This window comes from Terrapene carolina, unplaced genomic scaffold, assembly GCF_002925995.2.
Source record: "Terrapene carolina triunguis isolate 2854851 unplaced genomic scaffold, T_m_triunguis-2.0 Scaffold34029, whole genome shotgun sequence".
Classification (NCBI taxonomy): Eukaryota; Metazoa; Chordata; order Testudines; family Emydidae; genus Terrapene; species Terrapene triunguis.
The window spans coordinates 1,505,123-1,526,150 of record NW_020698380.1 but is presented as its reverse complement, the minus strand read 5'-3'; the positions used below and the strand labels follow the sequence as shown (position 1 = coordinate 1,526,150).

General features: G+C 40.0%; 1 protein-coding gene across 1 annotated transcript in view; it reads left to right on the top strand.

Moving 5' to 3' along the window:
• Nucleotides 1-21,028, top strand: part of LOC112117865 (probable leucine--tRNA ligase, mitochondrial) — a 118,349-nt gene that overhangs the window by 94,741 nt on the left and 2,580 nt on the right. Inside the window, exons 18-20 of the mRNA XM_024215964.2 lie at nucleotides 41-118; nucleotides 2,173-2,284; nucleotides 13,358-13,485. Of these exons, the coding sequence (XP_024071732.2) occupies nucleotides 41-118; nucleotides 2,173-2,284; nucleotides 13,358-13,485 (318 nt within the window). The remainder of the gene's footprint in view (nucleotides 1-40; nucleotides 119-2,172; nucleotides 2,285-13,357; nucleotides 13,486-21,028) is intronic.

The window sequence follows — 21,028 nt, the reverse complement described above, 5'->3', positions numbered from 1 at the left end:
GTAAGTAACTAATGAAAGTGAACATTTTTTGTATAACTAGGTAACAAGTTACTTCACAAAAGATTACTTGTTTAATGCTGCAATCTCTCAACTGATGGGCCTCACTAACGTACTCTCAGTAAGTATGACATCTAAAAGAGCTTATGCAATAACCTCTTTTTCAATCTCTGGACATACAACTGTACAGCCAAAATAGGAGCATAGCCTTTGTCTATCTTATATCATATTATAAATAATTACTACCATTACTACAACTATTGCTTTTATGGCCCCATAAACTTGCATCGTACATCAATTCAAATGAAGTGTACACTAGTGTACTATATATTGCCATGAATAGCTTAAAGAGGAATCTGACTAACATTAAAACTTTTTAACTAAGTGGGTTATTTAATTTAGTATCTTCCATTCCATTTGTGGACCTATGCAGAGATGCATACACACATATATAGAAAGGATCTAAACCACCTGATTGTTTTGTTCTTTACATCTGTGTCCAATAATTTAAAGGGAAGCCCCTTTGAGTTCTTCATTCAGTTTTGTTTTAAATTAGAAGTTAGTCTTTTTAAAGAAATTAGTTACTATAATCATTCCAATAAATAAAAAAGAAATATTGTTACTACTGATGGGCAAAATCACAAATCCCTTGCATTCCTCTGAGATCACTTTCAGCACTAGAGCTTTTTGACATTAAGAAAGCCTGGAAAATCTTTTTTTTTTTTTTTTAAAATAACTTTAATTTGGCACTCTTAATTTGAACCATCATACTGCAGATTAGCCAAGTGGTGATAGGTCAAATATAATAACTGTTGCCTTTATTATTGTGCTATACTTGATTGAGGAATTAATTCTGTTTAATTTTACAGTGACCAAAATTAGAGGTCAAATTAAACATTGATATTTTTCATCTTTGATTGCAATTAATTGTAATTAGACTTTAACTTGTGATTCTAAGCCAGTTGTTGGTTAAATTACAACACTTAAAACAAGTCCCCCTAAGACATATGCAAATACTGTATTGAAATAGCAAAAATCCTAGAGACTACATAGTTCATGGGATTGAAAATGTGAGGTTTTTTCTCCAGATCAGAGATTCATATCACTTCAGACAAACATCCGAATACTTGAACACCACTCTAAATTCTGTGGTCAAGAAATAAGGGTGGGTATCTTTCAAGCACAAGTTTCCTTGTAACATTTCAGTACTTCCTCTTTCAATCCCAGCTGAAACCAGGAAGTGTGGAGATGTGTGAAAATTAAAATTTGAGGAAAAAACAAAGTACTAAACTTAGTCAAGCCCTAGACAAAGATGAAGAATTGAATATACATAGAAACTGAACCATCCTCATCATTGGAGATGGTTCCTCCAGCTCAGAGTGGAAGCATGCTGGCAGGGCAGAATAGGGGAAAGCTTGCATAGCTTCCACCTATGTTCTACCTTTTCTAGAGATAAATGATAAACAGGGGATTTCAATTTCATATGCTGTCGGTCCGGCACCTTTCACAAGAACTTATAAAGAACCACTACAAAAATAATAAAGACTTGAACCACAAAAGATTTTCCTATGTTTTTCACTCCCACATTTTTTTTAGATCTCTTTAACTCTATACCAGCTTTATCTAGACCAGGCCAGGATCCTATTCTAATGAGCCCTATCTCAGTAAAACACATGCCATGGTTACATTTCTGGTCTGGCTTAATATTCTGACATGGTTTTTTTAAATGAATTGTGAATTTACTGGGCACTGCACTTCTGGAAGTGTGTGGGAAAACACATTCCAGTACCCAGAATTCTCTTCAAGGCCCCATTCATACAAAGGCTTCCATATGAGCAGACCCCCAACACCCCCAGGGGTCCAGCCACACTGATCCTTTTTCGGAGTCCAAGTTTGTAGCCATTTTATAAGAGTGCTGGTGCCTGAGCTCTGTGTAAGGGTCCTCTGTGCGCAGCTCTTTCCAGTGGTGCACTTTGGGAGCAAGAATTTGGAATGGTTTCCATTTTCATCCTCCATGCCTTTTTTAAGCTTTTTATTCATTGTAAAATGGGACTTTTTCTGGACTTAGGCATTGATTTATGTTTTTATTATTTCATTCTCTCCATTACAAACTGCCTTTTTATAGGAATATTTATACTTACCATTTCTGTTTCTTTTTCTTCCCCTTTTCCATAGCAAGCCTCTCAACCTCTCATTCTCCACAGTGCAGAATTTGAAGATGCTTTGGCTACTCTTTGTATTATGGTTGCACCTATGGCCCCGCACATAGCCTCAGAGCTATGGAAAGGTATTTGCATAAAATGCTTTTTATTACTCCTGCAGAAAAAATAAGATTGGGGAAATAATTTCCAAGGAAGTTACATCATAATAACTAGATAAGTTTGCAAGAAGCATCTTAAAAACGATGCACCTCCTAGGCACTTGATAGCCCACAGATCAAGACCTGTCCTCTCCTCAGTCAGTCACCATAACCCCCAAACACACAACTTTCCCACCCCAGGGAGTCGGGTTTAGTAATGTCCTCATGCCTGTCATTCCCCCTCACCCATATAATTCCTACAGTAACCTGAGTCTTACAGATTGATCACTCTGCACTTTCTGCTTTCATGATTTATATATATGGTCACATTGTAGTTTTTCTGTGGGGGTGATGTGATGGGTGAGGAAAAGGTTACGTTTCTTTGGGTGAGAGGAAAAAGGACCTGCCACACCCAGAAGGGCTTGTACAGGCTGTCATGGAGGGAAAAGCTGACAGCTGGGCCTGGGGAAGGAAACAGACCTTTTAAAAGAAGGGTTTGTACTCATCTCTGTGATGAGTTTGGGCTAAGAGGACCCCTGTCTACAGGGCTATGTGCCAAGCAGCATGAAGGGTTGTAGATTCATAGTACTACTATTGTAGCATTCCCTGGACAACTAGGGACATGCTGATGTGAGTTAACTCCTTTAGGGGACTTGAGATAAAACCTTGCTTAAGACTTACATCAGCTGCGTACCTTAATATCTGAACCCCTAAGTTGGCCAAACCTTACAACCCTGCTAGGGTTGCCATCAGTAGGGTGAGGGAGGTACATACCAGAATTCAGAAGTCAGCAGCAATCATATTAATGATTTGTTGATAGAAATGCCAAGATATATATGAGAAAATGGGAATATATTCCCTTTTAAAGTTGGCCACGATGGACTGTGTTACCTTGGGCATTGCATTTTATGAAGCAACATTCAGAAGCAAAGATCTTCATGCTGTAGTTGTTTGACTCAGCAGAGCTACTACAATAGATCCTCAAGAGTTAAGAACAACTCAGGAATGGAGGTTGTTCATAACTCTGAAATGTTCGTAACTGAACAAAACGTTATGGTTGTTCTTTCAAAAGTTTACAACTGAACATTGACTTAATACAGTTTTGAAACTTTGCTATGCAGAAAAAAAATGCTGCTTTTAACCATCTTAATTTAAATGAAACAAGCACAGAAACTATCTCCTTACCTTGTCAAATCTTTTTTTTAAACTCTCTTTATATTTTTAGTAGTTTACATTTAACACAGTACTGTGCTGTATTCGCTTTTTTTTTTTTTTGGTCTCTGCTGCTGCCTGATTACGTACTTCCGGTTCCAAATGAGGTGTGTGGTTGACTAGTCAGTCTGTAACTCTGGTGTTCACAGCTCTGAGGTGCTGCTGTAAATAGCTTATTTTTCAGAGCCACGTATAGCATTGTAATACTAACTGCCAGAGAAAAGGATTCTTGAGGAGAAATATTAATTTTAGTTGATGGTTTACAGGTAATAGATATTGGAATATTTGGTTATGTGGAAATTTTCTCTTGCCTGTAAACCATCAACCAAAATTCATTTTTCTCTTTGTTTGCACAGAAATTACTATAATTGCCACAATCTGATCTTCCAACCGTTCGGAGTTTTTATTACATCTGCATACAGTGCCAAGCATAATGGGGGTGGGAACACTAACTGAGGCCTCTAGGCACTGCTGAAATACAAATAATATTAATGAATAGAGAATTATGAAATATGTTTGGTAAAATGACAAAAACTACCAACATGTCTTGGCTCAGATCTCTCTCTGGTCAAACATAGGACCTGAGCCTGCAAAATACGAAATGCCCTCAGTTCTCATTTAAAGTCTTTGGGAGCTGTGGATGCTCAGCATTTTTCAGGATCTGGCCTATATATGATATGAGAATACAGAGCAAGAACACTAATTAATGGACTTGTGCTCTTTTCTCTTGCTACATACATTTGAAGATGCAGTTGTGTTGTCCAGAGACTCCACCTCATGCACAAATGAGGTTAGCCTACAACTACAAAAACAGTTTGTTTAGATTGCTAAACTCAGAATCGTATGGATTGAATATGAGAAGCTTTCTGTATCATCCTGATCATCACTACATGCTATAGTTAAGCTATTTTATCACAAGAGAGATCAAGTGTGTGTTACTATTGTCTGCTTTATATAGTATATAAATCGTGTTACTTGGAGAGGATCCAACATTTGTCATTATTCAATCAAGACATCTGTGAAAAGTATCCATCTAGAGCCAAGTTATTCAATAACAGGGAAGCAGGTTAATGTTCTCAAACATATGAGTCTGCATTCCTGATCTTCTAACCCTTGATAATCAGCAATTTAGGCATTTTCTTCAATCCCATTGTATACAGAGGTAAATTCTTGGATTATTTCAAGAACTATCGCTTTAAGATTTTAAAGACATTCACACATATATGAGCATAATTTGTAAAGTTATAAGCGATTTGTGTTGACTGTACCTTTTACCTGATATTTGTACACCTTATCATTACAGTTATAATCAGACCTACTGGAAAAGAAGTGTTTAATAAGATATTGGACTGGACAGTTAAACAATCTTTTCACTGTTTTTAAAAAGATAGAAAACATTAATATTAAGATTTTTAAATCCTCCACTTAATCTCTGTTTGTGCTTCAGTTCTCCATCTGCAAAATAGGGGTAATTATCTCTGTGCCTTGGTTTCACAGCTATAAAATAGGGATGATAGTATTTCCTTTCTCCACTCTTTCTGTCTCCTGTATTTTGCTTGTATTTTCTACAAGGCATGGTCTGTGTCTCTTACTTTGTGTTTGTACAGTACCTACCACAGTTGAGCCCCAATCTTAGTTGGAGGTGCTACAGTAATACAAATAGTAATAAAGCTATATATTTGCTATCTAAATTTTGGCCCTAAAATTTAATCTGATACAGTCCCTTTAATTTACTTTTTGTTTCTTTCAGTAATGAATTTAAGAAGAATTTTCTTTCTAAAGATAGAATCAGACAAGTCTTAATAATTAAATAGATATTTTTCCTGTTGGCTAAGAACAACATTGAACAGGAAAACAGATTCTTCTGTTTACCCTGCATCATGTTACACTCCTTTATTTGAACTATCCTTGAAAAGAAAGGATTTTGCTGTGTTAATAGTATTTTGCAACTAGGGAGTGTTTATTGGGTAATTAAATATACCTAACATTTAATGCATTACAGCCTTTAAAAAAGAGAGAGAGCACAGTTTGAGTGTTTTGCATAGTACTTTGCAGTATAATTAAGCTGCCTTCTAGACTGTATTACATTTTAGTAGTATAATCTCATTAATCTTTTCAGCTGCTTCTCGTCACTGACTATGGGTAAGCTTGGCAAAATCCTTTTTTATATATAATTTCAACAGATATTGATTATTTTTAAGGATTTTTTTCTATTTTGAATCTATTTATAGCTCAGTGGTTTGAGCATGGGCCTGCTAATAACCCCAGGGTTGTGAGTTAAATCCTTGAGGGGGCCATTCAGGGATCTGGGGCAAAAATCTGTCTGGGGATTGGTCCTGCTTTGAGCAGGGGGTTGGACTAGATGACCTCCTGAGGTCCCTTCCAACCCTGATATTCTATGATTCTATGAAATTTTCACAGTTGCAGGAAGTTATGGGGGTCAGACAATAATTATTTAATGACAGTAGACATTGAGATTCCAAACATTAGAGCCTTATAAAGTTATAACTTTATTGTCAATATCAGACATCAAAATATACAAAGTAAATATGCTTAAATCAATAATCCAATAATTCTCTAGCAGCATTTTTCTTTCTTTACCTATCTGTACATTTCTATTATTGATGCAAATTATTTTTTGTCTGGGTATACAGTGAAATTGATGTTTTCCAACATTTACCAATAAAAATTGAATTCTTCCAAGCTTATGGGCAAGAATGAAGTGTGTAAGAAGATATCGCAACAGACAAATTCTGCTTTAAACTAACATCACTTTTGTATTTCAGTAGCACCAAGCCTCCCCAATCAGGGCCCCATTGTGCTTGGCACTGTATACACACATCATGAAAAGACAGTACCTGCCCCCAAAGCTCTTACAATCTAAGTACGTGACAAAAGACAACAGGAAAAAACAACAAACAGGCAGGGAGAGCACAAGCTAACATGGAAACAGTTGTGAATAGTGTGATGAGACATCAGCTGCCTAGATATTATCAAGGGTTTTTTAGGCATCACAACAGAGATGATGTATAATTTAACTTTTAGTCCACCACCTTCTGGTTCTTATGGTCCAATGGCAAAGCACTCAAAATCAGCACTCTGGGTTTAATGCCACAGAATCCCTCTGGTGTAATATTTAGCCTTGTATTATAACCCTTCTTTTTTACAGATTATAATGCACAAGAAAGGAACATTTTTGTAAAATAGAATCAAAACCCAATAATTTCTGCACATCAGTGATTGAAAACTGCTTTATTTGTTTGGTTTATATGTGACCATTTTGTTTATATATTTCAAGCAGAACTTTGGATAAGCAGAGAAATCTACTTAGGCCTGAGCAGTACATTTTTCCAGTTTGAGTACACCTCTACCCAAATATAATGCAACCCGATATAACACGAATTCGGATATAACGCGGTAAAGCAGTGCTCCAGGGGGGTAGGGCTGCGCACTCCGGTGGATCAAAGGAAGTTTGATATAATGCGGTTTCACCTATAACGTGGTAAGATTTTTTTGGCTCCCAAGGACAGCGTTATATCGAGGTAGAGGTGTATAGGGAAAGGCTATTTGAATGCTGTCTGATAAATGTATTATCTTTCAGCAGTTGAGCAATAATAACTGAGTAGTTACAGTACTTTGATATTTTTGTATCTTACTTTTTTGGGAAGTGACCCTTTCTCCAGCTGAGGGCAGGAACTGTTTCCAGTGTCTTTGTGTCAGCTTAATTCTGTTACACAGTATACACTACGCTATAGTTTAACCAAAAAACCCCCCAAACCAACAACAGTTAATATAGCCCCTCAGTGTGTGAAGAGTTCATCAGGCTGACATACATTTTGGCAGTCTGTGAACACTAACAGGATGAGGAAATCTATTTCCTTCCTGAAACCTTGTATCTGAGGAATATACATGCACCACTGCTAAATTTGAGACTCTTTTTTGTGTGTTTGTGCTTACCCAGTATTTTCTCATCCAGGCAAGTATGTGTAGCTGCTTGTTTTGAGAAGTTTCATTTGTGCTAGACCTACTTCTGTCATGAAAAGGTGAAAGTGCCATGTGATATGTGTTAAACAATCATGGTCACTTCATCCACTTTTCATGATTTAGTGAAATTTAGCATAATTACTGGTATTTATGATGCCATAATTGTCTTGGCAACAAATTAACAGTCATTACAATAGTCTCATTCCTGAAATCCTGATTCAGTTTTAACTCAGTCCTTGCTCAGGGAAAACCTCCACTGGCTGCTGTCAGAGTTTTATCTGAAGAATAAGGGCTAAATAAAAATTCCGTTAAAGTTACTAAAAGGACGGGTAATTTTGCTTTGTCCTTGCACAAACCACATATTTACCATTGATATATTTGGTCTTCATCATCTGAACTATGCTCCTTTCAGAGCTTTCTCACTAGATTTTGACCGTTTATAAATGCCCTGGAAGAGTCTCAGAGAAGTACAGGACACCGTTCCACCCCACACAGAGAGAGTGGAGTGGAGTTGTAGTGCTGGAGCAGAGGATTCCTGAGTCATTTATCCTGTGGAGGAAAGAATGACTCAGGATGGCCTAGGACAATGTACCTTACAAGCTAGGTCAATAATAGTAACTGTGCAAAGCTAGTTTAAGTGCAGTGTGTGAAATGTTTTTTGTTTAGCGATACACTTGTATTTTCATGGCTCACAAAACCCAAAGGCCTTTGAGTGCATTATCAAAGTCCCCACAAAAATCTAAAAGCAGAAATCTCAATAAGCAACATGACCAAATATCAAAAGAACCCTGATCCAATATAAAAACTTGCCACCAGTTTCTTGTCAGATCAAGAATAATACATCTGTATGAATTGAGAAGGAAAAACCATGGTGAGCCTTGTTCAGAAGGATGCAGTTGGAGTAAGCTAAATGGGAGAACATTCCAAAACTCTGGCTCTAGAAATCTAGGCCTGCATCCCATAAAGTTGTTTGATGTTTATGGATTCCTGCTGTGAGACATACAAAATGGTCCTCCATGGGATTGTATTCAGCTAAGTTTAAGTTTAGCTTTGGATACCCACTTGTGTGGTACTAGTAACATTGCACAACTTTCCTCCCAGCTGTTTGGAAACAGCTATGGTAGTACTGTATTGACTTAATTGTTCTGCTGTTGCAAAGCATAGCACATGTGCTCAGCAGACATGTACCTCCTGTACTACCAAATGTGCATCCTGATATTCCTCTGGTTTGATTTTATTTAATGGGAAGGTCCATTTAAAACCCCAGTACAGAAATATACCAAGAGCAAAGTAGAGTGATGACAATATACTTGGAATTGATTGCAGAGGCAAATAGAATACTAATCAAACATGAAAATTTGCTAAATATTGTAAATGGCTGTACAGAGCTGCTTGAGAACACTTCATTTGTCTGTGTGATGGTATTTTTACTCAATGCAGACTCTCATTGTTTTGTCTCTGCCAAACCCAGAGATTGCTAAAATACCCCTTGAATAACAAATACTTGCATCACATTCATATATGATCATTCTGTGCTGCCCCTTTCTAATATTTCCATATCTCTGCCTAAAACCCTTGCCTTAAACTCTGATCACAGCCACTTCAGATCCCTCCACTGGCTTCCTCTCACCTCCCTCATCACATTCAGTCACCCCTCTTCCTTGCCTTCACAGCGCTACCATCTGCCTACCTGTCTGTGCAAACTTCTTTTGACTTTTCCTTCTCCCCCATCCCAGGCTACATGCCTCTTTGCCCTTATGTACACTAGAAACATTTGTACTCCTATTCCAGCACCAGTGCAGCTGTAGTATCGCTGGAAAAGTACAGGTACAATTTTTTCTAGCGTAGTTGCATCCATTGTTTCATTCTACCATGCTTGTCTCTGTGCCTTCTTTCATGTGGCCCTGTAAGCTTGGGAGCATTGTGCTAATGTGATCTGTGAGCTGCCTTGCTTCCCCCTCCCTTTTTAGCCCTTCCTCAAAACAAATTTTCCATGTGGCCAATAATCTGTATTTTTCTCCACCAAAACCAGTATTTTATGGGAACTATTATTATTATGAAATTCTCATGACTTTCACACTACTAATCAAAGCATTCACATGATCTTGTTGTTTTAAACTATGTCCTCCGTTCCCCATAACCCACTCTTTCACACACACCAGTGTTTGTTTCCGCCTTTTACAATGTTGTGTTTTAACTTGAACCCTGATCCTGTAATTCGAGCTGCAGGGCTGGACCCTTGGACCTGCGTGGCTCTGTATGGGGTAAGAGTGCATACCACCCAGGCGGATCCAGAGGCAGGATCAGGGCCGTGGGCATCCCTTAGCAGGGATGTTGCCTTTCATCAGCCTATAAAGATCTATGCACATTTATGACCCGACATAAATAATTACTAAATAGATCAGTTGGGATTTAGGAACTACTCCTGCAGTAGACTGCATAGCCAACACAACAAGACAGGCTATGAAAATATAAGCAAAATACATGTTTCTTTGTAATGTGTATTTCATCAGGTAACTTCTCCACCTATGAGAACCCAACATAAGCAAGACCAAAGATAAGTGTTAAAATTCATAATTTCAAAAGATAAGTCTGGTAGAAATGCCAAATTATTGGTTCAAATCATATTTTTTAATATAGTACAGCAGAATGAGTTATTTCAAAAGGAGGCTGGATAGCCATCTGTCTTGGGTGGTTTAGACACAACAAATCCTGCATCATGGCAAGGGGTTACACTAGATGACCCTTGCGGTCCCTCCTAAACCTATGAGTCTGTATTTCTATTTTTGATGGCTAGTTTTTAAAAATGTACAAGCAATTCAAGATTGTGACGACGAAAGCTCCATTCTTATTTGTTTTGTTCTGAAATTATGTAACAAAATATGATTCTTGCATTCTGGAGCTTATAGAATGTGAATTAAGACAGGAAACCAACCAGGCAAGGTAAGTGAAACCTTCATTTTGGTTTCCTGTCTTAACTGCATTTTCGGAAACCAGCCCTGTTGATTTTTTTCACATTTTTTAAAATATAGATGAGCTCAATCTTTCTAAATGGTGACATGTCTTGTAGTGAAAGGATCTATTTAAAAAGAGTGACGTTTCTTTTGCGGTATTAATATTCTGTATCTGCTGAAGAATCTTTTCCTTTTGCTTATTTTATGAGGACTAGCAGCCTCCGCAGGGATTATAGGTGACCCAGTTTCTGCCTCTTTAGGTCTTGTCTCAGATCTTTTGAAGGTATTTCTGCAATAGTATGAAGAAGCCATTTAAACAGGAAAATAAGGAGTGGCCTGGCCTGTATGCATGTTTTTCTGCAAGGCATGTGATCACTTGGAAAGAAGTGAGCTCATCTGTACATGCAAAAGCCAAAAAGAGATGAATCTGTAGCAGCTATTTTCTTTAAAGTCAATGACAAAATGAATCATCACCATGAAGATTTCTACTGTTTGATTTCTTTAGTTTTGCTTTCTTGGTTTCGGTACTCCTGTTACAGAAAAATCCATTCTTATTTTGCCCCCAATGAAGTATTTTGTCAGATATTTACTTAACAAGATTGGAGCCTCCATTGTCACACTTAGGAAATGCTTGTATGTTCTTATTGCGATCAGAAATAACTCCCACCAATCCATCCCCCTTCTGAGTCAATTAGGAAATAGCTAGAGTATTTCTGTCACTTAGAGAAGTGGCTTGTCCACAACTTTTTTCTGATAGACTTTAATTTTCGGAGAGTTAAACTCTCGCTCTCCCTTCATTTGCTCTTATTCAGTACATTTGCCTTACCTAACCACTATGATAAATGTGTTTGTTATGCATGGAATACCATGGATTCTGTCTTTGGCTCTGTGAAGTTTTTTTTTTTTAATTGCTTCATAAAGCTGATTCTGAACAAATCTCTTGGGTCAATGCATCTTAGACTATTGTTTTTCCTTACTCTATTGTTTGAGTCACTGAAGACACATATAAAGAACAGGAGTACTTGTGGCACCTTAGAGACTAACAAATTTAAATGGTATTTCCCCCCCCACACCCCTTCCCCCTACAGTTCCTCATATCTCCTTGTCAATTGCTGGAAATGGGCCGTTTTCATTACCACTACAAACAGGTTTTTTCTCTCCTGCTGATAAAAGCTCACCTTAACTGATCACTCTCCTTATAGTGTGTATAGTAACACCCATTGTTTCATGTTCTCTGTGTGTGTGTGTGTGTGTGTGTGTGTATATATATCTTCCTACTGTATTTTCCACTACATGCATCCGATGAAGTAGGCTGTAGCCCACGAAAGCTTATGCTCAAATAAATTTATTAGTCTCTAAGGTGCCACAAGTACTCCTGTTCTTTTTGCGGATACAGACTAACACGGAGTCTGAAACCTGAAACCTGAAGACACATATGTGTCTTTGACCTCTTTTTCACCTTGAGTTTGTAACTGTGTGTTGGCAAGATATGCGCATTTTCAACTACATGTCTGATCAGTTGCTATGAATTTGCAATTCTGATTGGAATTTTAGTTTAAGAAAACATTTAGAATTGTGTTATCTCATGTATTTTTAATCTGAAAATTCCTTGATTTTTATAAGAAACACAATTACAATGGCAGCTGGAAGCGTCAGTTTCATGTTCAAATATTTTTGTAGATATTCAAGTTCACTGAAATTGGTGGTTTTATTTCATCCTGCAACAGGAGTAAATTAAATCATTTTATTTCCATACTAAATGTTCATTCCATGAAAGAGTGATTTCAGAACTGTTTCCTTCTATCTACTGATAACACATTTCAGGGACTGTGAAAGAGTGCAATAATGTTTATACTTAAATTCTATAGAGCCTTTCATTTGAGAGTCTCAAAACACTTTACAGAAATTTGTTACGTAGCCTTGCAAATAATGCTATACAACATTTTACAGATGGAGAAATAGAGCCACAGTGAGGGTTAGTGATTTAAATGTGAAAAGTATCGTATTGAATATTTTGTGAGATTGAGATTAAGCAATGATTTAAACAAGAAGTAGTTGCAATTGTGAAGAGTGCAGAAAGTTGACTGGCTATAAATAGGGCCCTACCAAATTCACTGTCCATTATGGTCAATTTCACAGCCACAGGATTTGAAAATTGGTAGATTTCACGTTTTCAGATGTTTAAATCTGAAATTTCACGTTGTTGTAACCCTGGGGGTCCCGACCCAAAATGGGATTGTGCGGGGGTCGCAAACCTGTTGTCGGCGGGTCACGGGATTGTCACCCTCACTTCTGTGCTGCCTGCAGAGCTGGACTCTGAAAGCAGCAACCGCGGAGCTTCCTGAAGGCGCAGGAGGTTCCCAGAGTTGGAGGTGGGTCTGAGCTTCCCCCGAGAGCGGCTGTGCAGGGGATGGGCATTACTAGGAGCCCCCTGGCTCACGCGCTCATAGCAGCAGGGGAAGATGGGATTTCACGGGGAAGGGCTTATTTCATGGTCCATGACACACTTTTTATGGCCGTGAAATTGGTAGGGCCCTAGCTATAAGATTAAAGTTTGTTGTGTGTAACAATGTACCATCAATTTAAATTAAAACAGAGTAAGTTTTGGCCTTCTATATCTGTGCCTTATGGCAAAGTAGCAAAGGTTTTTGGAGCTCTAACCATAATCTGAAAAGCAGTCACATTTGAATCCCTGTATATTATATAAGAAAATCCCCTTCAAAGCTCTGAATGCTGTGTATCTTTCTGTTTATAATGTGCTGTATGCTAAACTAAACCATATTATTTCCTCCCAGTGCATTTGCTTTAGACAAGATTTAAATTAAGCAGTCTTTTGACATATTTATGAAACTCAAAAGATTTAATGTTCTAGTTAAAGTATGATCAGCAATTTATCAATTTTATGTTGTAGGTTTGGCACATGTGCAGAATAAACTTTGTACATATCATAAGTGGGATGATGATGTGCTGCATCAGTCCTGGCCCAAAGTGGACCCAGAATACCTCCAGCAACCAGATATCATAGAGATGTCTGTTCTGGTAAGAGTTTACAAGCTGAGTTTCAGCAGTGGTCAATGAATGCATTATTAGCTGCTAGTTTTGTTCTTGAGGATGACAGTTGAGGTTTTACATTGCTGATTGACTCAATGCTAGTTAGAAAGAATGAAAGCTAAAGTTAGAATTGTGCTGGTTAATTTGGAAGACTGCTCAGATGAATAAGTGAAGTGGTCTTGCAAGAGAAACCAAGAATAAAAAAGTATAGAGATACCTGTATGATTGTGGATAGCACTACTCTAAGAGGTTTGACTTATGCACAGTTGAGGACAGGGACTGCAGAGCAAAGCTGAGTGAGTCTGAAGCAGAAATTATGAACATATCAGCTAAGGGGCCCCTACATATTTTTAATCTATTAATCCATTGATGATGATGTATCTATACAAAAGTGTATATTTATAGGCAAAACTGGCTGTTCTGCCTATCGTTAAGGTTACCTAACACTTACCATTGTAAGACCCTGTTTTGAGTTGCTTGTAATTTAGCCAAACTTTGTCTGGGCTAAAATTTTCCATGTTTGGTCCCTACCTCAGGCTGACATTTTTTGGCAGATCTCAGCAAAATATTATTAACTGTTTTCAGGAATGAGGAAATAAAGTAGTTCTGCCAATGTTCAATTTTTTTCCAGTTGTGCTTTGCAGACCTATAGCACCTTCATGCTTTGCAGCAAGACCTTGGAATTTGGTAAGGAAGTAGGCCTAGGGTCAGGGAGATAGATGCCTTTTGCTGTCCCCATGAAAATCCATCCAGAGTTGTCCAAGTTATGAGCCTCTGGAAGTTGCCATTTGCACATGATCAATATAACTTGCTACTAAAATCTCTGGAACCTCCTGACTGCACTCAGCATGCTCCCAGACCCAACAAAGCTTTAACTCCAGACTGCGACACAGCAGCAGCAACTGTCTCTTTAGCCTTTAGGAGAACAGTTGCAGAGCTAGGAGCCTGGAGGAGGGGATGCCATGAGTCCCAGGCTTAGCTCTTCTGGTGCCTGTGTAACTATAATTACAGCCATTTGTCCACATGCATTACAATAACTGTTAATTATATAGTCACAGACTATTTGGTCTACAGGACCCCCGCCTCACTCAGTGCACGAAAGAGAGCATCCTTTTACATGAGAGACACACACACACACACACACTCACTCACACTCTACAAGTAAAAATGTTCTCTTGTGTTTCTGTCCATCCTGTGCACTGAAGAAGACAGGATCTGTATAATAAATAGTATGTGATCAGGTAATTAAAGATTTTATTTGGGTGTATGTATGTAAAATAGAAAAACATTATGAAGGTGACATTAAGGTTCTACAACTATTTTCACAAAAAAGTCAGGAAATGCACAGGTTAAAATTCTAACAAGAAGATTAACTTGGTCACATGGCACATCTTTCAGATTTTATGATATACATTTTGCAACATGAACAATAATTTGTTCCACTACACATTTAACCTGAACAACAAAATGAGAAAGTACTAGATATATTTACAGTGCAGCTAAGTTAATGTTACTGTTGGAATCTTAACTTATGTCTGTTGTTAACTGTACAGCCTTACACTGGTATTAATTTGGGGGATGGATTAAAAATCCTTGTTTATTTTCAAAAAAGGAGAAGGAGGAAAATTGCCAGAGTAGTGGTAGCATGTGAGTGGTCATAAATATGCTTAAGTCCTCACCTCATTTGGGTGACCAGCATACAGGATGCATGAGTTTCTCAGTTTTTGCCATTATAGTTTAGCTGTGAACAGTTTTATCATCATTTTGCATTGTGACAACTGTATCTTCACATTAAAAAAAGACAATGAAGACTTTGGTTATAGTCTTCCTCATGCAAATTGTTCTGTTAACAGACTGAGACCAAAATCTCTTATCCTTGCCTGAGCCCCTGGTTGATCCAGATGGGCAGACTGTGATATGATGCCTTTAGTTCTGCTAAAATCCTTAGCAAATGCTTAGAATAGAGGTGGGCAAACTATGGCCCGTGGGCCACATCCGGGCCGCAGGACCCTCCTGCCTGGCCCCTGAGCTCCTGCCCCGGGAGGCTAGCCCCCCGGCCCCTCCCCCACAGTCTCAGCTTGCTCCGCCACCAGTGCAATGCTCTGGGCAGCGGGGCTGCGAGCTCCTGGGGCAGCGCAGCTGGAGAGCCCGGCCTGACCAAGTGCTCTGTGCTGCATGGTGGCATGTCTGGCTCCAGCCAGGCAGCGCGGCTGCCTGTCCTGGCACTCTGGGCAGCGCAGCTGTAGCGCCGCCAGCCACCGGTGCTCCAGGCAGCGCGGTAAGGGGGCAGGGAGCGGGGAGGTTGGATAGAGGGCAGGGGAGTTCGGGGTGGTGGTCAGAGGGCGGGGTGTGGATAGGGGTTGGGCAGTCAGAGGGCAGGGAACAGGGGGGTTGAATGGGGGCAGGGGTCCCTGGGGGGCAGTCAGGAAATGAGAGCAGGGTTTGGATGGGGGGGTGGGGGTTCTGGGGGGCTGTCAGGGGACAGGGAACAGGTGGGTTGGATGGGGCAGGAGTCCCAGGGGGGCCTTCAGGGGGCGAGAAGCAGGAGGGGCTGGATAGGGGGTGGGGCCGGGCCACGCCTGGCTGTTTAGGGAGGCATAGCCTCCGCTAACCTGCCCACCCTACAATTTTGGAAACCCGATGCAGCCCTCAGCCCAAAAAGTTTGCCCGCCCCGGCTTAGAAGAATCTTTCAGTTGCTTATGGTTTCTCCTTTTGTTCTCCAAGCAAAGGAAAGTCCCTAATGCCAAGTGGGCAAAAACTTCAGACTACAATTTTTGCTGTAGTCCTATTTTAAAAAGAAGTAATTTAAATGGTTTACAATGGCAAAAGTATGACTTTTTCATTCATCCGTAACTCAAAAACAACCAAAAGGACTTTGCTGAAAATTACAAAAAAGATAAACAAATACACACCTCGCCTTCAAGATCAGTACAAAGTATTTGATTTAGGATGAAAAAATCAAATTCACAACTACAAAATGGGGAATAACTGGCTAGGTGATGGTACTGCTGAAAAGGATCTGGGGGTGATAGTGGATCACAAATTGAATATGAGTCAACGATGCAGCTGTGAAAAAGGCTAATATAATTCTGGGTGTATTAAGAGGAGTGATGTATCTAAGACAGAGGAGGTAATTGTCCTGCTGTATTTGGCACTGGTGAGACCCTCAGCTGGAGTGCTGTGTCCAATTCTGGGCACCATACTTTAAGAAAGATGTGGACAAATTGGAGAGAGTCCAAAAGAGAGCAACAAAGATGCTAAATGATTTAGAAAATCTGACCTATGAGGCAAAGTTTAAAAAAACCCGCCCATGTTTGGTTTAGAAAAGAAGCCTAAGGGGGGGACCCGGGGGACCATTAGAACTTTTGTTTACCTTTCTCATTCTGTTGTTTATGCTATCCAGCAAAATGCCAGGCTATTCTTTGTTTTCCAGCATGTTGTATGGTGAGTCTTTTTGTCAATGGTCAGCATTATTGAACCCTCTATATTCCTTTTAAAAACGAACGATGGTGTAAAAAATTCCCAGAGTGGGCCCAGTAAAATGTGCCCTGAGCCTAACCTGAATTCAGGTCTTTTAGAGAGACGGAATAGTCTGTGTGCCTGAAGCAGCACACGTTGATTTAATATCTCTTATGTTAAAGCCTTCTCTGAGCCAAGGGGAGTAGGTGAATTAGAAAACAGAGAGCAGTTCCTTTTAAGAGCCGGGCAAAAGAAAATAGTTGCTACACCTTAGATTACCTGCAGGAGAAAGGCTTAGATACACTGTACCGTATGTGTGCATTTCTGCTGGCCCAGGCATTATGGTAGAGCTGCACTTGGCCCACCGTTACATCACATCATACCATTTGGCATTGTAAAAAATATCTGGAACTACCCACTGTGGTGTGTGTCAGCTCAATGAATTAGAAAGGAAAAGCAGAATGATTTATTTCTTTAGACGCTTAGGATCTGATCCTGCAAACACACACAAGTAGAGTTCCTCACATATCAGTGCCTGCAGAATTGTTCAGAATTCTAGTCCTGCAAAGGGTTTTTTTTAAAGCTCGTTTATGACTTTTGTTGCTGCTTATTGTACTGCTTTACTGCAGGTGTTAATGGATTGGAGTCAGATAGGTGTTAAAAAAATATATGGAAGTCTGACTTAAAGGTCTTCTCCCTCTAATTGCTCAGTTCAATCTTTTGCAGAATCATTGTTTCACTAGGCTTCAATCCCTGAAGAATCTTCCAAAGTAGATGACATCCAGAGTTTCTAATGTAAAAAAGTAGCAGAAAGGAAATTGACAGCTTCCTTCTTTGTACATGGTAAAGAAGCAAAAAAGGACACAAGCACAGTTTTTGTCCCCTCTTGAAGGTCACGTTGAAGTAGATTTTTCAGTAACACAGGATGTACTTGGTGCACAAACAGAATATTTGCACCCTGGCTTTCTGGTCCTAACACTTCTACCTGGCGCAGATATGGGCTATATTATCCCATTGAAGGCTAGAGAAAGGTGACTAATCATAGTAGTTGACAAGGGTATGGCTGACAATCCGATGTAACTTTTAAAAAAAAAAAATTAAAATGTGACTAGAGTGCTTGTTAAAGGTGGTGGATGTTCTGAAGATTGTATTTTAATAACAGAGTTAATACACAAGCCTTTCACATCAGGTGGTGAAGAAAACCATTTTGTAAATATTTGGTGACATCACAAAACCACACTGCAGTTTGGCATAATTTGTAAGCTCTGCCCCGGCCACAAATAGCAAGGATATGGCAGGTCAGGACTGACAACGTTGGCAGCTGCAGTGCAAGTTTGCCCATGTTTCTCTGCCCTGACTGGAGGGACCACTTGTGGGAGTGAAAAGATAATCCATTTATCATATTCATTCAGTCCTGTGGCTTCTCTGCCAAGACTGGCACCAAGTATGCGGGTTGTGATTGTTTTTGCACTGTGGACATCTGCCCACTGGAAATGACACTGAGACTTGTTAACCCATTTTGCATAGGACAGTGAACAGCATCAGATGTTACCATCTCATCAGTCACTGCTAACCTGGGATAGATTGAACTGTTGACCTAGTAGTAAAAGGCTTTATATCTTATTAGGAATCTCATGAGCCATCCAGTCTCCCTGTGTTTTTTTCAGCACTCTACTAATTTTGACATTATACTTTTTCTTTGGAATGTTTCATCAATGGAGCATTTCTGCAGCCCCCTGTCAAAAAGAAATAGTCTGATGAACAGCTTTTGCATATTTTTTCATAAAAGCTACAATAAAATGTTGTAGCGTATGGCTGAAATCTAGTGGGTTGCTTCATATAAGGAATTAGAGTAAGGTCTAATGTATAGACGGAGTTGGGTTGTGTTCTTTTTAACTTCGTCTTTATTTAGAAAGTGTCAACAGGTTTATAAATCTTAGTCATGTAAATAAGAGACAATACAATAATCATTACAACAGAGAGCTTTTGTTTAGAGCACATTATACAATAATATAATCATTGGATCTCTCTATTTAAAAGGATGTTATCATGTTACAGAATGAGCATCTTGACACTACCCATGGTATGTCGTTTCTAGTAATTTTGTTAATGGGAGTGAATTCTCTGATTACGTATTTAACAAAGTAGGCATGTGTAGACAGGTTTTTATGACCCGTAAAATCTGAAATAGAGATATGAATGTGTGTTGTTCTTCTTATTCTTCGGGTGCTGGTCCCTATGTGTATGTCGCAGATGGGTAAGTATGTGCACCATGCACCTGAGTTTGGAAATTCTTCAAAGCAGTGTTCATTGGCTTGGTCGCACATGTGAAGTAGTTCTCCTCATGCTCCTGACCAAAGGTATACGAGGCAGTGCGGGTCGACGCCTCTCCAGTTCCTTCTTACCGCCACATGGCCGGTGTCAGAATCATGTCCTCCTTCAGTAGGTTGTATAACCTGCAAAGAAAGACAATATTTGTAAATAATTATATATTTTAGCTTAGTAGTTAGTAGTTAAAGTTATAGTTAGCCTAGGATATATCTTTTCCCCAGCTGGGCAACCCCTCCCCAGCTCTGGGACTATGCCCAGAGTCCCAGGATTCAAGAATTGTTTCTCCTGCCCTCGCTCTGTCTCCATCAGTGATGAACATCAACAGTGCCTATACTGTCTAGGTGAGGCACATGGGCAGTGAGTGGAGCCCCCCTTCGGGGTGGCTAGCATCGACTCCGCCCCTTTCGCCCACGCGTTCCACGTGCCCCCAACCCCCATGGCCAGAGCCCCCAACATCCCCCCATCCCCACCTGAAGGAGTCCCAAGCACCCCCTCGGCCAGAGGAGCCCCAGGCCAGCCAGAGGCCTGAGCGCCCCTTTTCCTCCCCCTCTCGGCCTAAGATGTTCACACAGTGCGGTACTCCGCTATGGGACCTCTTTGCGTCCCATGTGCACTGAAAGTCCCTGCTGTATTGTTCCAGAGGAGCCATGGGACGTGGCTCCCCAGGTGAGGCTCTTGTACTGTCTTGAACGAACGGCCTCAGATATGCCTTTCTTCCCATTTTCCTGCTTTCACGAATCATGGGGAAGATATGTCGAGACAGAGCCAACATCTTTCTCCTAGCATCCTACTGGCCCAGGCAGTTCTGCTTTCACAGAACTTCTAACAATGTCTGTCCACCCACCAAACAGGATCCGCCCCATTCCCAGATCTCCTAACACAGGATGGGGAGGTGGAAATCAAGCATCCTAATCCAGACTCACTCCACCTCACAGCCTGGTGTTTGGATGGGCATTGAAAATAGAACGCTCATGCTCATTCCCCATTCAGAAGTTCCTTAACCAAAGCAGAAAGAACTTTACTAGTTCTTTGGCCAAATGGAGATGCTTTTCAACCTGGGCACAACTCCACCAACACTCTACAGACACCTTAAGCATCCCGATTGTCCTAGACTATCTCCTGTCCCTGAAGACTTCAGGTCTCACTCACTGCGAGTACACCTACCAGCAATAAGTGCCTTCCTCCTCCGGTGGAAGGATGCTCCATCTTTACTCACCCTGCTACAGTCTGACTTATGAAAGGTCTGCTCTTTTGCACCAGGCCTTAAACTTACACCTCAACGGGACCTTAACCTTGTCCTCTTGACACTCACAGATCCATCCTATGGCGGCATGCCATGACCCACCTATCCATGAAGGTGGCATTCTTAATGGCTATCACTTCGGCCAGGAGGGTCAGCGAGTTCAGAGCCATCATGGCAGATCTTCCTTATACAATGTTTCACAAAGAAAAGGTTTTTCTCCATCTATACCCCATATTTCTTCCCAAGATTGTTTGAGTTCCATATCAATCAAATGATACACTTAACTATATTTTTTCCAAAACCCCATGCTTCCTCTGAAGACAAGAGACTTCACTCCCTGGATGTTCAGCATGCCCTGGTGTTCTACCTGCAAAGAACCAAACCCTTTAGGAAATCACTGAGACTGTTTATCACCATAGCAGAGAGATTGTGTGGGCAAGCCATATCCTCCCAGAGGGTTTCTAAGTGGGTTTCGGGATACATCTTAGAGTGTTACA